Source organism: Sus scrofa, chromosome 13, assembly GCF_000003025.6.
Source record: "Sus scrofa isolate TJ Tabasco breed Duroc chromosome 13, Sscrofa11.1, whole genome shotgun sequence".
Taxonomy (NCBI): Eukaryota; Metazoa; Chordata; class Mammalia; order Artiodactyla; family Suidae; genus Sus; species Sus scrofa.
The window spans coordinates 26,033,991-26,048,459 of NC_010455.5; the positions used below are offsets into that span (position 1 = coordinate 26,033,991).

General features: G+C 52.8%; 1 protein-coding gene across 7 annotated transcripts in view; it reads left to right on the forward strand.

Moving 5' to 3' along the window:
• The window catches only part of VIPR1 (vasoactive intestinal peptide receptor 1), a 36,559-nt gene continuing 24,709 nt past the window's right edge, over positions 2,620–14,469 (forward strand). Inside the window, exons 1-2 of one of the 7 annotated variants that reach the window (XM_013981508.2) lie at positions 2,756–2,853; positions 4,012–4,126. Coding sequence is in view for 2 of the 7 variants with exons in the window: in NM_214036.1 (NP_999201.1) it covers positions 2,776–2,853 (78 nt within the window). In the remaining 5 variants the exon portion in view is untranslated. 7 annotated transcript variants of the gene reach the window in all.

Below are 14,469 nucleotides of genomic sequence, written 5' to 3' on the forward strand. Positions count from 1 at the left end.
GTCAAACTTACTCTTGGCTGAATTTTTTAGTTTTTTGTTTGTTTTTACTACTTTCTTTTTCCTGCTCCTTATTTTACTTCTGAAGTTGTTCTGTACCTTTTGATAGGAAAGGGAGGGTGAGTCTCCTAGGAGAACAATTCTGAAAGAACAAAGAAGTCATTTTCTTTGCAAAGAATCTGCATGGAAACTGTTTCCTCAGTCACCTGCTTCCTTCCTGGAAGCCTGGGAGCTGCAAGGGCATCCAGGAGCCCTACCAGCCACTTTCACTGTCACCAGTCTACCCATATAGCCCTCAAACCAAGGAGGGGGTTTCTCATGGACACCCTCTAGAATAAGAGGAGAGGCAGCCCCCCCCCCCAGCTAGGAGCCTTAAGATTCCCACCCCTCCCCCATCTGCCACCTGCTGGGCCTGGCTGAGGGTCACTTAGTAAAGTGAGGTCTGGCTCCCCACTAGTCCCCAGTCCTCACCCCCCTCAATACATTCTCAAGTACCTGTCCTCAGAGAGAGGAGAACTTCAAAGGGCCAAAGGACATGCTTTAACGGTGGGATTTCAGCATTCTGCAGCTGGTTAGGGGTGTGTGTGTGTGTGTGTGTGTGTGTGTGTGTGTGTGTGTGTGTGTAGAGTGGACAAGAGTTTATGAGAGCCAAAGCCCATGGATCTGCCATTCATATATAGGATTCCTAGGGCACTGTGCCAGCAGAGGTGACTCTCCAGAATGAGGACAAAATGCCACGGCCCTGCTAGAGAACTGAGGCTTGAGAAGGGGTACTGGCAGGGTCACGGGGAGAGGCAAGGAGCTCTGAGCCTAACCTGGTCTCCAGAAGTGGAACTGCTGAGGAGATGGCTGGTGATTCTTCAAACAATTCCTCCCCTCAGGAGTTGACTCCAAACTCCAGAATGGCCAGGGCAAAGGTATCTCCACAGTTCGCCTGTCTGGGGAAGGGCTTATGACCAGACTCACTGATTGTAACTGGAAGGAACTGGAAATTTAGGGGAATACAGTAGCTTCCCAGGTCCTCCTCAAGCAAGAGATGTTAATGTCTTATCCATCCCCATGCCCCAGGGCACAGCAGAGAGCCAGGCATACGGCAAACTATTAATGAATGTTCAAGGAAAGGAGGGATGGAGGGTGGGAGGAAGGAAGGAGGAAAGGAAAGAAAGGGAGGGAGCGAGGAAGGATGGAAGGAAAAAAGAAAAGGGAGATGGGAGGACGGGAAAGTAGAGAGCAAATACTAGCACCCCAAATAAGCCAAAATCAAAGAGGAGCTGGGCGTTCCTGCCTTCCTGACTTTTCCGCGTCTCTCCATAACTCCAAGCAATCCCAGATCAGCCGCCCGAATGCCCCGCGCTGGAGTGCGGGAAACCTGGGTGGGTCCGCAAGGAACTCTGACGCACCTGCCGGTCAGCAATAGAACCTCCTTCAAGCAGCCACACACATCCAAAGACGCCCAGGGACGCTCAGCCCTCTCTGCCTCTTCACTGAACACCGCCCTCCCCACTCCCCCGTAACAGTCACCAACCAGCCACCCTATCCCCACAGCCACCTCCAGCCTCGACTGCACCCTTTTGAACCCTCGGAAAGACGGTCAAGCAGCCACCTGCATTTGGTTCACAAGAATACGCCCTCATTCTAAAGACAATAAACCAATTCCTGAGAATGCGAGGTAGAGGCAGGCTGGCCCGAGGTCCCTGCTGAGCCCTGGAAGCGAGACATTAGAGGCAGGCGGCCCTGATCCGGGCCTTTCTCTGTACCTCAGTTTCCCAGACTGTAAAATCGGTAAAGCAGGAGGAGGTTGTTTTAGGTCGGAGTCTGGGCCCGAGCGCAGGAACAAACCTTCCCTCCCCGCGTGGGGGCGCTGGAACTTCGGCCCTGCCTCCCTCCAGAGGTGCTAAGGCTGAGACAAGGGAGGGCGCGGACGCACCACCCTCCCTGAAGCACGACCCCCATTCCTCGCCGTGAAAGGTCCAGGAGCTCAGCCCGTGCCGAGCACGCCCTGCCACGTTGCCAGGGCTCAGGGGAGGCACCATGGAACCAAGAATCGGGTCTCACTCGCGCCCTGGCTTCCCCTCGCCTGGCCTCTCTGGCGCGGGGAGGTTGGGTCGATTGAAAATGGATCAAACAGTGAGCCCCACTACCTGGGGCACTTGTAGCCTAGGACCCTACGCGGGCTGCAGCCCTCAGACTAGTGGATAAGAAGTAACAAGTTTCGTGGTCCGGCCCTCCTGCACTAGCCCTATGAGGCAGGAAGTGGAAAATGGGGAGAGTGGCGGGGAGGCCTTCTGGAGGAGATGGTTCCGAAGGCGTGAGGTGTACGAGCCGAGCGCCCTTAGGTGGGGCTGAGGGGGTGTTTCCAGTCAGCCAGGCTCTCCGAAACGTCGTGAGCCCAGCAGGGAAGGCTGGGGTGTGCTGGGGTCTCGGGACTCCTGGAGATGCAGTCCGAGGGGACAAAGGCCTGTCCACCCCTCGCGACTGAGGACTGACGTGTGGGACTAGCGGCGGGAGCGCAGGGACTCCCTGCTCGCTGGAGTGCCCCCGGTCCCGCCCCACACCTGCGCGGCCGCCCCACTTCTGCCAAGCCATTGGCTGGACCCGCCGCCCGTCAGACGAGCCCCCGGAGCCCGCCCCCGCCCCAGCGGCGCCTCTTAGCGTTGGGGCTACCGCGGCAGCGCAGCTCAGTCAGGCTCCCCACCGTCCGCCGCGTGGTGCGCCGCCCGCCCCCGTCGCTCGCCCATTACTGGCGCGGCGCCGCCCGCCGCAGGCTCGCAGCAGACCATGCGCCCCCTGAGCCCGCCGCCGGCCGGCTGGTTCTGCGTGCTGGCCGGCGTCCTCGCCTGTGTCCTCGGCCCCGTGGTGAGTGTCCGCCGGGCCACCCGGAGTCCCAGCAGCTGGGGGTGGAACGAGGGTGACGGGAGCCCGGCCGTGTGCTCACGTCTGTGTGGACGGGATAAGGGGCGCGGAGCACGCTGTCTCCCCTCCTGCGCGCCCCAGACCCGACCTAGACCCGAGGGAAGGGTGGGGTCTCAGTCACACCGATTCCCTTCCAGCGCAGCCAGGAGCGGGCCTCTAGGACGCCGGTGGAGGGACGGCGGGCAAGTGCAGCTCCTAACTCGCCTTTCGTGCAGAGGCTGTGGGGTGGGAAGGTCACTGGATTCAGGGTTGGGGACTGTGGTCCATTGAAACGGAAGGCTTGGTAGACGGTGAGAGGGAGGCTCTAAGTGTCATGGTTGTGTGCTGTGCCCGTCTGGACGCGTCTGTGGGGCATTAAGCTACTTGTAGGAGTGACGTCTCAGCAGCAGACCCAGAGCCTTCAGCTCTGGGTCCTGGGAAGGGGTTTTGGGGATCAGATGGCTGGCAGGGAGACCCTTCCTTTACCCTCCCTCTGAGCGAAGCTGAAAGGTATGAAGCCCAAGGTCGAAGGTGGTGGGCAGTGAGGGTTTGAGGTGTGTTTACCAGGGAGGGCCAGACATGTGCCTGGGGAAAGCGGAGCAGGGAGCAGTCAACAAGCAGTGGCCACCCTCTTTCTCCCACTTGTGCTTCATCCCCATATGGGTGTGTGTGTGTGTGCCCCTAGTGCATGTGTTCCCAGCATGCCCTGTGTATGCTGTGCCCATGTGTGTGTCTGAGGATGGCTCACCTGGGCTGCAGGGCAGATTCTGATTGAGGCGGTAGATGCATGGGTTACCTTCTTGCAAGATCAGGGAAGACATGAAGGCTACCAAAGCCCATTTTACAGATGGGTAAAGTGAAGCCCAAAGATACCAGAGCCACACCTGTCCCTGACCCATCAGACGAGGACTGAGGTTGATTTCTCTCTAACCCTACCCCATGACTTGAGGAAATCTGGGGCTGGTGCTTGGGCAGGACCTAAAACTTGTTTCCAGGTCTGACACTAAACTCCAGGCTGGCTGGTAGGTGGGTGAAATATATTGGTCATTTAGTCTATTCTGTCCCATGATTACCTCTGTTCCCATCAACTCCACCAAGACAGGAATCTCTGTTTCCATCTAGCTAATGTCTTGCACAGCCTGGGGATAGGCAGCTGTCCTGGAGATGGGATGCCAGTCCTGGGAGCAGACCTTATGGCAATTGGCAGGATCCCTCCCTCCTCCCACTGACAGCAGAGGTGAGACCCACCTCCTGGGCATTCAAACCTCCACCAAATTCTGGCCCTGAGGCCACAGCTCTGGTACCACTTACAGCCTCTCAGGGTCACAGAGCCTCCAGGCCTCACCAGCAACCCTCTGGCTCTCCCACCCCGGGTTCCAACCCTTCAAATTCTCTTTGGATGAATCAAGGCTCTTGGGATCACTACTGGTACCCTGTTCCCCCTCCATGGAAGCTTCTCAGCCCAGGGACAGAGTGGTTTCAGTGGGACTCCCTCTCATGCTAGGCAGCATCTGCCCCCTACCTCCTGAGACAGTTTAAGCCTGGCTCCTCCAATGCTCCCCTGTCTTTCCGCATCTCATTCATTAGTTCTCAACTCCAGCACCTCCTCCAGACTGCCTTCCCTGATTGCTCCACCCCACTCAGCCCTCCCCACTTTGACCCCACCCCTTCAACCCTACTCATCTCCCAGGCTGGGATCTTCTGACCATCCCATGGGATCAAGGGCTAAGGTCTCTCACCCTCCCACATCCCCTACAGTTCAGTGCTGGGCTGGGCCCACAGAGGGAGGAGAAGGGACTCGCCCAGGAATGGGTGAGGGCAGGCTAGAATGAGGAGGCCCCATTTCCCTCTCTACTTCTCCTTCCTCCCCACCAGCCACCACTTGCTCTTGGGCTAAATGGACACCAGGCAGTCCTCTTCCAGCCCGACCAGGGTTGCAGGGTGGGGGGGCGGTGGGCGGGGGGTGGGGGTGGTGTGACATTATCAGAGTCATAAAATGGCAGCTGCAAAGTTCAGTCTGAAAGCCCAAGGCCTTATCACTCTTGTTTATGGTGCCCTGACCTCAGCCTGGGAAAGGGAAATCTCTGAACAGGGAAGGAAAAAAAAAAAAAAGGAAAGAAAACCTCCAGTGTCTCAGAAGAGGAAGTCCTCCCCAAGGCCACCCTTTAGGCCTTCCACTGTCCCTACCCCCTTGACAGCAGGCACAGGGACTCCTCACTGGTAGCAGAACTGCTCAAGCCAGTGCCCAGGCCAGAGGCAGGGTGGGAGGTGTCATAGAGAAGGAGCCGACCCACACTCTGCCCTGGGAAGTTTCTCTAGCTGGTGGGGGAGAGCAGAGCCAGTGACCTAGGAGGACGGGCCCAGGTGGGTGTGGGTGCCGCCTTTAGAACTGGGGCAAGAGTTGCTGAGAAGAGCAGTCAGAGAAGACTCCCTGGAGGAGGCAGGCCAGCCCCTGAAGAATTCGGCCAAATGGTCCAACCTTCCACCTGAGACCATAAAACAGCCTCTGTTGGCAGGACCAATGGGCCTGACCTCAGAAAGAGGAGGAAGTCCCTAGCTCTCCCACTGAGGCTGGAATGACCAAGGGGTTCAGGGAGGCTTGGCTCCTCTGACTCCCCTCTGAGGCGGATTCCTGACCACCTGTTCCTGAAGGCCTCACCTTGCCTTGGGGATCCTGCCCTGGCCATCTGCTTCCAGCTATTCCAGAAGCCGCCCATGGCTGCCCAACCCTCGTGGCCCCCAGCAGGCTACCCTGTGGGCTTTAGGAAACAAGGTTACAGCAGGGCCAGGCCTCCTCCTTAAGTCAAGTGACAATGTCAGTCAGGCCTACCGGGGCCTCTTTGAGGGCTATGCTGGAAAAGCAAGCTCCCATTGGAGGTCTCCACCCTCCCTGCTGCCCTGAGTCTCAGTCTCCCCTGATGTTTCTAGAGCTTCCATTATAAGGAGCCTTAGCTGGGGCCAGGAGACCAGTCCTTACCCTACTCCCTGGCATTGGCTAGTTAACCTGGAGAACATGTTTCATCCCTGCGGAAGGGCCTCAGTTTCCTCATCACAAAAAGGAGGGTGAGAACCCTTGGCCCAACATGCAGAAGAAATGGGAAGAGAGGCTGCCTCCACCCCTGACAGACAGAGTCTCCGCCTACACCACCCCACCCCCAATCTCACCACTGACTCTGAACCTCTCTTGGCCTCCCTTTCAGGACTTCTGTGAGACTTGAAGGAGGTGAAAGTACTCCGTGAACTGTGTGACAGGTTGTTCCTTCCTCTTGATCCCCAGCTTGGGAGCTTGTGGACCCCTCTTTAGCCCTCTCTTGCTTCCACCTGCCCAGGGTTTCCAGGGCAGGAAGGACTCCTGGGGACAGAGGGTGTCACATGCTCACGAGGTGGCAAGACAATTTGAAGGGTGAGGCTCCAGGCCCAGGCAGGTGACAGATCCTCTCAGGGAGGGCTGGGTGATAGGTGACAGGCCTCCCCACACAGCTGGAAGCCTCATGGCAACTCTGGATGCAGGAATTCGGCCAGAGGACTAGACCTATCCCCGTCTCCCTGCTTCTTCTTCTTAACCTCCCAGACTTCACTCTTCCCTGTCTGGCTTCCCAGCACAAAGCTATTCTCAGTGCATCCAGGAAAATGTACAATAAAAGAAACAGTTTCAGAGTTCCTGTCGTGGCTCAGTGGTTAACGAATCCGACTAGGAACCATGAGGTTGTGGGTTCAATCCCTTGCCTTGCTCAGTGGGTTAAGGATCTGGCGTTGCCATGAGCTGTGGTGTAGGTTGCAGACGCTGCTGAGATCCCGAGTTGCTGCTGTGGCTCTGGCGTAGGCCGGTGGCTACAGCTCCGATTTGACCCCTAGCCTGGGAACCTCCATATGCCGTGGGAGCAGCCCAAGAAATGGCAAAAAAAAAAAAAAAAAAAAAAAAAAGAAAGAAAGAAAGAAAGGAAGAAAACGTTTGATCTTGCTACCACATTGTATGTTTTTTTTGAAATTTTATTGTGAACATTTTCAATTTTTTTTAAAAAAAAGTAGAGCAAATAGTATAATGAACCTGGAAATATCCAGTTCTTGGGGTGATGTTACCAAAATGGCAGTCTGGGAACTTCCAGTGCTCATTCCCCCCCATTTTCTAGGCTTGGCAGTTATGAACTTTTAACCATTAATATTTGCATCAGATGCAAATTATTGCATTTGGAATGCATAAGCAATGAGATCCTGCTCTATAGCACAGGGAACCATGTCTAATCACTTGTGATAAAAAGAATGTATAACTGGGTCACTTTGCTGTACAGCAGAAGTTGACAGAACATTGAATCAACTATAGTAAAAAAAAATTTTTTTTTTTAAATCACTGCTTGTTGGAGTTCCCTTTGTGGTGCAGCGGAAACGAATCCGACTAGGAACCATGACGTTGTGGGTTCGATCCCTGGCCTTGCTCAGTGGGTTAAGGATCCGGCGTTGCCATGAGCTGTGGTATAGGCTGGCAGGTATAGCTCTGATTAGACCCCTAGCCTGGGAACCTCCATGTGCCAAAGGTGCGGCCCTAAAAAGGCAAAAGAAAAAAATCACTACTTGTTAAAAAATTTTTGCATTATTTTCCAGTTTTGGCTGAAGTACCTTAAAAATACCTTATAGGAGTTCCCGTCATGGCTCAGTGGTTAACAAATCCGACTAGGAACCATGAGGTTATAGGTTCCATCCCTGGCCTCGCTCAGTGGGTTAAGGATGTGGCGTTGCCATGAGCTGTGGTGTAGGTCGAAGACGTGGCTTGGATGCTAGGTTGCTGTGGCTGTGGCGTAGGCCAGTGGCTAGAGCTCCAGTTAGACCCCTAGCCTGAGAACCTCCAAATGCTGTGGGTGCGGCCCTAGAAAAGACAAAAAAAATTAAAATAAATAAATAAATAAAAATACCTTATAGACATCGTAGACCAAATTATTTTAAGATGCATCTCTAAAACCAAAGGACATTTTCCTGTATAACTATGATACCAAAATCACACCTAACGAATTTAACAGGGATTCCTTAATATGCAATATTCAGGTATCTCCCAGCAGTATTTCATCATAAAATGAAGAGTGTTATTATTGGGGGAGGGCATGGTGTTTGTAGATTTATTGCAAGGAGCTCTCCTGCCTATGTCAAGGTGGGACACTACAGCAAGCTGGCAGCTGGGTCAGGAGAAAAGCAGGGGGTCTTGAGCAGGAGAGGGTGAGCAGCAGGCTGGACTTCACTGGCCAGGGCCCGGTCTTATATTCACCCACTCTCACATGGCCCATTTTGTGAAGGTCCAAATCTCTCAGGAAGTGCCTTCCACTCTCTTAAAAACAAGTTCTTCCAGCCCAGGGGGTCATCAGGGAAGGGAAGCCACCAGCCAAAGTCTCAAGGATTCATGGCTCCCTGTTATGGTGCCCTGCTCTCTGTGGGCGACCCAACACTAACATCACCCACCGTGTTTGTAAATTTAGTGTTCTTTCCCCAGCAGTGCCCAGGATGACTTTTAAGAGCAGAGGATTTAAACCTGAGTCCCTGCTGCCCCTCTTTCACTGGTCATCCTTGCAATGATCCTCTGCAAAGAAAGCCTGAAAGATTTCATACCCAAAAGTAAATCTTGCAACAGGGCCTTTTTATGGGACCTGCCTGAACCCCAAGCTGAACGCCTTTGCTTGCATTCTCCTAATCATGAGAGCCCTTGTCCTGATACCACCCTGAGCTGCAGAGAGTTTTTTCCTTGCCCCAAGCCCAAGCCTGCATCCCTATGTCTCCCACTTTTTCTTACCCCCAAAACCCTCCCAACACCAGTTCTCACTCCACCCTCCTACCCCCCTGCTTAGAGCTCAGCCTTTCCCAGGAGGAGGTGTGGCTGGCAAAATTTGAATTTGCAGAGATGGGAGGCTTCGGACTATTGGCAAAAGGTTATGAAAACACAGAGAGGAAAAGAGAAATCAGGCTGTAGTAGGGGGCAAGGGGAAAACCAGGCTTGAGACCTCTCCCCTGGTGGGCATGGCTGCCACATATCCACTTGTAGGCCATTCAGACTGTCTGGGGTGATGCAGGGCAGTCAGGCTGGGGGTAGGCTGGGATCTGGATGGAGACAGCAAGGCAGCTGAGCATGAGGGGCCTGGCTGGGGCTTTGGCAACAACTGCTAACACTTCTTGGCATTCCCCTCGTGTCCTTTACATGTGACCCTCAGCACAGCCCTGGATGTGGGCTGTGCTGTCATTATCCCCATTTTACAGGTGAAGTGGAGTGACTTGCCTGCTGTCACCCAGCAAGGAGGTAGCAGACAGTCTGATTCTAGAACTTGTGGACTTAACTAGGCCCTGCTGTCTTAGAAGAGAAGCTACTTCTTTGAAAGTGGCTGGCATGCCACATGATGCTCTGGGACTTTAGAGATAGTTTTTAATTAGCGAAATTACGAATCAGAAGTGACAGCTCAGGGAGTTGCCCCACACGTGTGCACCTGTGTAGCCACCACACAATTCAAGCTGTTATACGTTCCCATCAGCCCAGCAGACTCCCTTGTGTCTCTTCCCAATAAGATGAGGTTTAATTTCAACTTCTTTTAGTGCCCTCTGCAAAACTGGGAGCATGTTTCTCCTCTTTTCTGTGACTACTGGATCCCTTCTGTGATTTACCTTATCTTCCTATGACCATCCCCATTCTTTTCTCCTCTTACTCCTCTCCTCTTTCCCTTGGCCTCCTACTCAACTCCAAGGTCTCCATCTCCTTACCAATTCAAACACAAAAGGCAAAATGAAGGGGGAAGCTGGGGAAGCTGGATTGCGGTCCTGTGTGCACCTCTTTCTCTCTGGGTCCTCAGTTTCCCCTCATGACTCTTTGTTACCCTGTTATTTCAATGGGGAGGGGGCTTAAATAAATCATGAGATATGAAATGGTAATGGGAGAATGGTAAATAGGACCCTCCTGAGCCCTGGCCTTCTATTCCCCATTCTCCACCTTGCTCCAGCCATCCTTAGTGGGAAAAAAAGAAGAGAAGAAAAAGAAAGAACCCTCCTTTGACAAACCTCAGAAGCACAAATGATCCATGTTGGACCCTGTACTTGGTAATTTACAGGCAGGAAGTTCTTTCTCCTGTCTCACCTATTGCAGCCTGCTGCATTCTAGACCCCTCTCACAGACTGTTCTCACAGGCTGTTCCTCAGAGGGACTCATGTACACTCACAGCCCCGCTTCTGTCCCCCTCAGCTTCTCCTGCCTTCTTCAGCCTCCAGCTGGGGGTTCTGATTCAAGGTCAGTAGCTGTGGTCTCAAGCCTCCCTTGAGGGGGTTGACTATGGCCCACGACACCTGAGCTGGGCTCACCCTGTCTTTCTGAGCCCCTGCTTCTAACAGCCACAACTCCCAGAATCTTCACCCTTTCCCCCAAACCTCAGCCTTTGTCCTAAATCTCAGCAAGCCCCACATTAGGAGGAGAAAGTAGTACTCTCTCCCAAGCCCCTCGCAGTGGGGATAGAGAGGAGGGGATCTACTGAGCAGGCGGAATTAGCGAGACTTGGCTAATCCAGGCCCCAGCCAGATACTCAGGACTCTTTTGCCAACCCCGAGTCAGTCACCTCCCACATCTAGCCAACAAAATGGCAGGAGACACAGGATCAGGATTGAAAGGGTGCAGTGGACCTCTTCATTCTTGTCTGAGTCTCTTCTTCTCAGCTTAAGAACTCCTGTCCCAGAGAAGGTGTTGGGGGCCCAGTCTGGCATGAAACTTTCATCTTAACCCAACTGCAAAGTGAGACTGACTTTGAGCTTACTTGGCCTTCAGCCCAGCACAGGAATGAGTGCAGGCTTGGGAGAAAGCCCTGCTTTCTCCTCTCATGAGGTGGCAGGAGACAAGTTGGGAGATGTAGGCAGTAGTGGGTTTAGAAAGGGGCTTGAATGCCAGTTTCGGTGTGTGCACTTTGACTCCTAGGACCATCAGAGATTTGATGCAGGAAAATGAGGATAGGGATATATATTTTACAAAGATCCCTCAGGTTGCAGGTGGTGGGACTAAATGCTATTGCACTAGTCCAGGCAGGAGCTGATAAGGCCTGGCCCCACCTTGCCTTTCCCACCTTGTCTCCTGATGCCTTCAATGCCCCTTGCTGCAGCCACATCAGGCTTCTTGCAACCTCGAATGTATTGGGCATTTTCATGCTTCTGTGCTTCTGCACACACTGCTCCTATTTTCTGGAATGCTCTTACTCCACTTCTAATGGTGAAATTCTCATACAACCTCAAAGGCCCACCTCTACTTCCCTTTCTCTGCAAATCCCACACTCCAGTTATATCTTCCCTGGAACACTTCCCTGGGACTAGTAGTCTTGGCTGTATCTGGCTGGGAACTTTCCAATTTTGTGTGTCTGATGTCCAGAGGGAAAATGAGGATGTTTAGAACAGGGAAATAAGTGGAAGAGGAAGTCTGAAGTCCGCTTGAATTCCTCAGTGATAAGGGCTAGAGGGAGCTGCCCTGGCCCTGTCCTTCAAAGGGCAGTGGTTGACCAGATGGCCCAAGGCAAGGTCATGGATAGGGATTGATGCTCTCCAGATTGGTGGTCAGAGACTTAAGTCCCTCTGGGAATGTACATTTGCTGAGTGACCTCAGGTCCCTCCTTGGTCTCTATTTCCTCTACCCTTCTCCAGATGGTGTCCAGCACTCAACTAAATTGTGATGAAGACAGAACTCATTTTCCAGACCATTTCCACTTTATTCAGAGATACCCCAGGCTCCCAGGTTACCACAGGGGCTCCTGCCCTTCCTCTGAACATTGAATGCCTCTCAAGAGAGACTCGGTAGCTGTCCTGCTGAGGTAGCAGAGGTGATTAGAGAAGCTAAGCCCATACCCCTCTACCCTCAAAGAGTAACAGGCAAAAGCCACCAGGAGTCCTATAATTCCCTCGGTGATTGGAAAAAAAACATGTCTTGACAAACAGCATGGCCATAGCCCTGGCTTAAGAGGGTTCAGCAAATGAGAGCATCCGTTGTCCTGTCCTCAGAGTACAAGTCTGGACTCTAGATTACAGGGACAGAAAACTCAACTGGCTCAAGCTATTAGGAAAAGTATTGAGTCGGAGTTCCCATTGTGGCACAGCAGAAACAAATCTGACTAAGGACCATGAGGTTGCAGGTTTGATCCTGGCCTCGCTCAGTGGGTTAAGGATTTGATGTTGCCATGAGCTGTGGTGTAAGTTGCAGATGCGGCTCAGATCTGGTGTGGCTATGGCTGTGGCTGGCAGCTGTAGCTCCAATTAGACCCCTAGCCTGGGAACCTCCATATGCCATGGGTGCGGCCCTAAAAAGAAAAAAAAAAAAAAAAAAGGTATTGAGTCAAAACAAGGCAAGCCTCAGACCAGCAATAAATTACTCAATTTGGAGTTTAAAAAAAAGGTACTAACTGATGTTGCCAAGAGCAGCACTGATTTCAGGCATGGCTGCCTTCAGGGGTGCAGAATGTCAGGAGGATCCAGTTTTTCTCCATCTCTTTATTCTGCTTTAGCTGTGTGGCTTTCATCATTGTGTTTTACTTGGCAACAAGATGGTGGCAGTAGTTCTAGCCCCTGCGTACTTTGAGGTTTCCAGTCCAGTGGGAATGAACAAATCCACTTGCCTGATCGCTTAATCCAAAGTCCCAGGAATGAGCTTCCTGGCTCTGAAGAGCCTGACTTGGGCCATGTGCCGGGCACTATGGCCAGGAATGCTCTGACTGGCTTGCATCTGGTCACATGTTGATCCTCTGGAAGAGAGTTCATCAGAACCCCATGGACTCAGAGTGGGGAAGAAAGTGGTTTCCCGAACATAGATGAGAACATGGCACCAGAGGAGGGTAAAGGATGGTAAAAGCCAGCAACACAGATGTCTACTGCCATCCATCCTGCTTTCATGTTGTGGGGTGATGACAGATGAAAAATGGGCAGGAGAAGCAGGCAAAGCAGGGAAGGCAGCAGAAGCCATAATAAACCCTGTTGTTGGGAGACAACAGGCTGGGAAGGTACTTCAGGGAGAAATGTGCTCCAAGCAGGCAAGAGAGACCAATGGTGGGACACAAGCTCAGGTGGCCAGTCCCTGGGTTCCTCTTCCAGAGGCCACCTCTGGGATCCCTCTGGTCACCCCTTTTTCCATGCCCCAGCAGGATGAGGCTGACACAGATCCCTTAAAACAAAGCATCATGAGTTTTTCCATCTCAGTGACCCTTTTTGGCAAGAGGGGAAGCATGTGACCCCAAAGAGGGACTACAGCGCAATATTTCCTTAAATCTATCTTTTAAGCATTATACAAACAACTATATCCTGCTACATAATAGATCTGTGTTACTGTCCATATGCCAGGTGTTTTTTTGTTTTTTGTCTTTTTAGGACCACACCCACAGCATATGGAATTTACCAGGCTAGGGGTCCAAACGGAGCTACATACAGCTGCCAGCCTACACCACAGTCTCAGCAATGTGGGATCTGAGCTGTGTCTGCGAACTACTCCGCAACTGACAGCAACACTAGATCCTTAACCCACTGAGCATGGCCAGGGATGGAACCCACATCCTCATGGATACTAGTTGGGTTCATTACCGCTGAACCACGACAGAAACTCTGTCCATGTGCCAGGTTTTAAATGACTTACCAGCTAATACCTTTACCCTAATTGACTGATAGAGTTAATGGTTCAAGATCAAATCTAGGCTCACTGTATGGCTTCCAGGCTCATGGCACATGGGCGAGCAAGGTCAGGGTGCTAGGGAGTCTGAGATGCACTGTAGACAAGGAGGCCTTCCCTGGGACCTGGGCTACCTCAGCCCTGATGCTTGCCTGCATATGGGAAAGTTAGACAATGAGGACGTTCCACCAAAGTCTTCAACAAAGAATGAGAGATGAAAGAGTGTTGAAGTGGAAGGGACTTAGCCGTGTGGCCTCTTGAGCACTGAGTTGTCCATCTTTAGTTTGGATCACGCCCCCACCCCGCCCCATGCCCCGCCCCATGCCCTGCTCGCGACAGCAATAGAGAGTTCACTGGTACCTGGGACGCTTAATGTAGTTGACTTACTTAGAACAGTGGTCAAAGTTGCACCCTTGGTGCCTACAGGCCAGACAGGGACCCCCTTAAAGGCAGGAAATAAGAGGAAGCTCCCACCTAAGCTCCCACTAAAGCCCTCCTACAAGAAGCCTTTGAGTCAGCAGGGGAGGTGGTTGAGGCCCATTTGGCCCACAGGGAAACTGAGGTCCAGGGAGGTAAGGGGAACAAGCTGGAGGAGACACTGAGAAGCTCCGATTCTGGAGCAGTCTTGTTGGATTCTCCCCACAGCCCTGTTGGGAGCTATGACATTCTTCTCCCTGGCAGAGATGAGGAAGCTGATGTGGGGTGGCAACCACTTCCCTAAAGCTTGAGACAGGTAGAAGCTGCCACCACCCAGTGATTCCAAGGACGTGGAGACCTTTACCCACCTTCCCCACCCAGTGGCTCCCAAGACTTTTTTTTCTGGATGTTCCCAGGCAGCTATCACCCCTACTCACACATGAGCCCCAGTGCCACTGTCTTCTTGGCACACAGGTCTGTCCCCAGCCCTGACCTCCAGCCAGCATGCAGGGGAGCGGAGG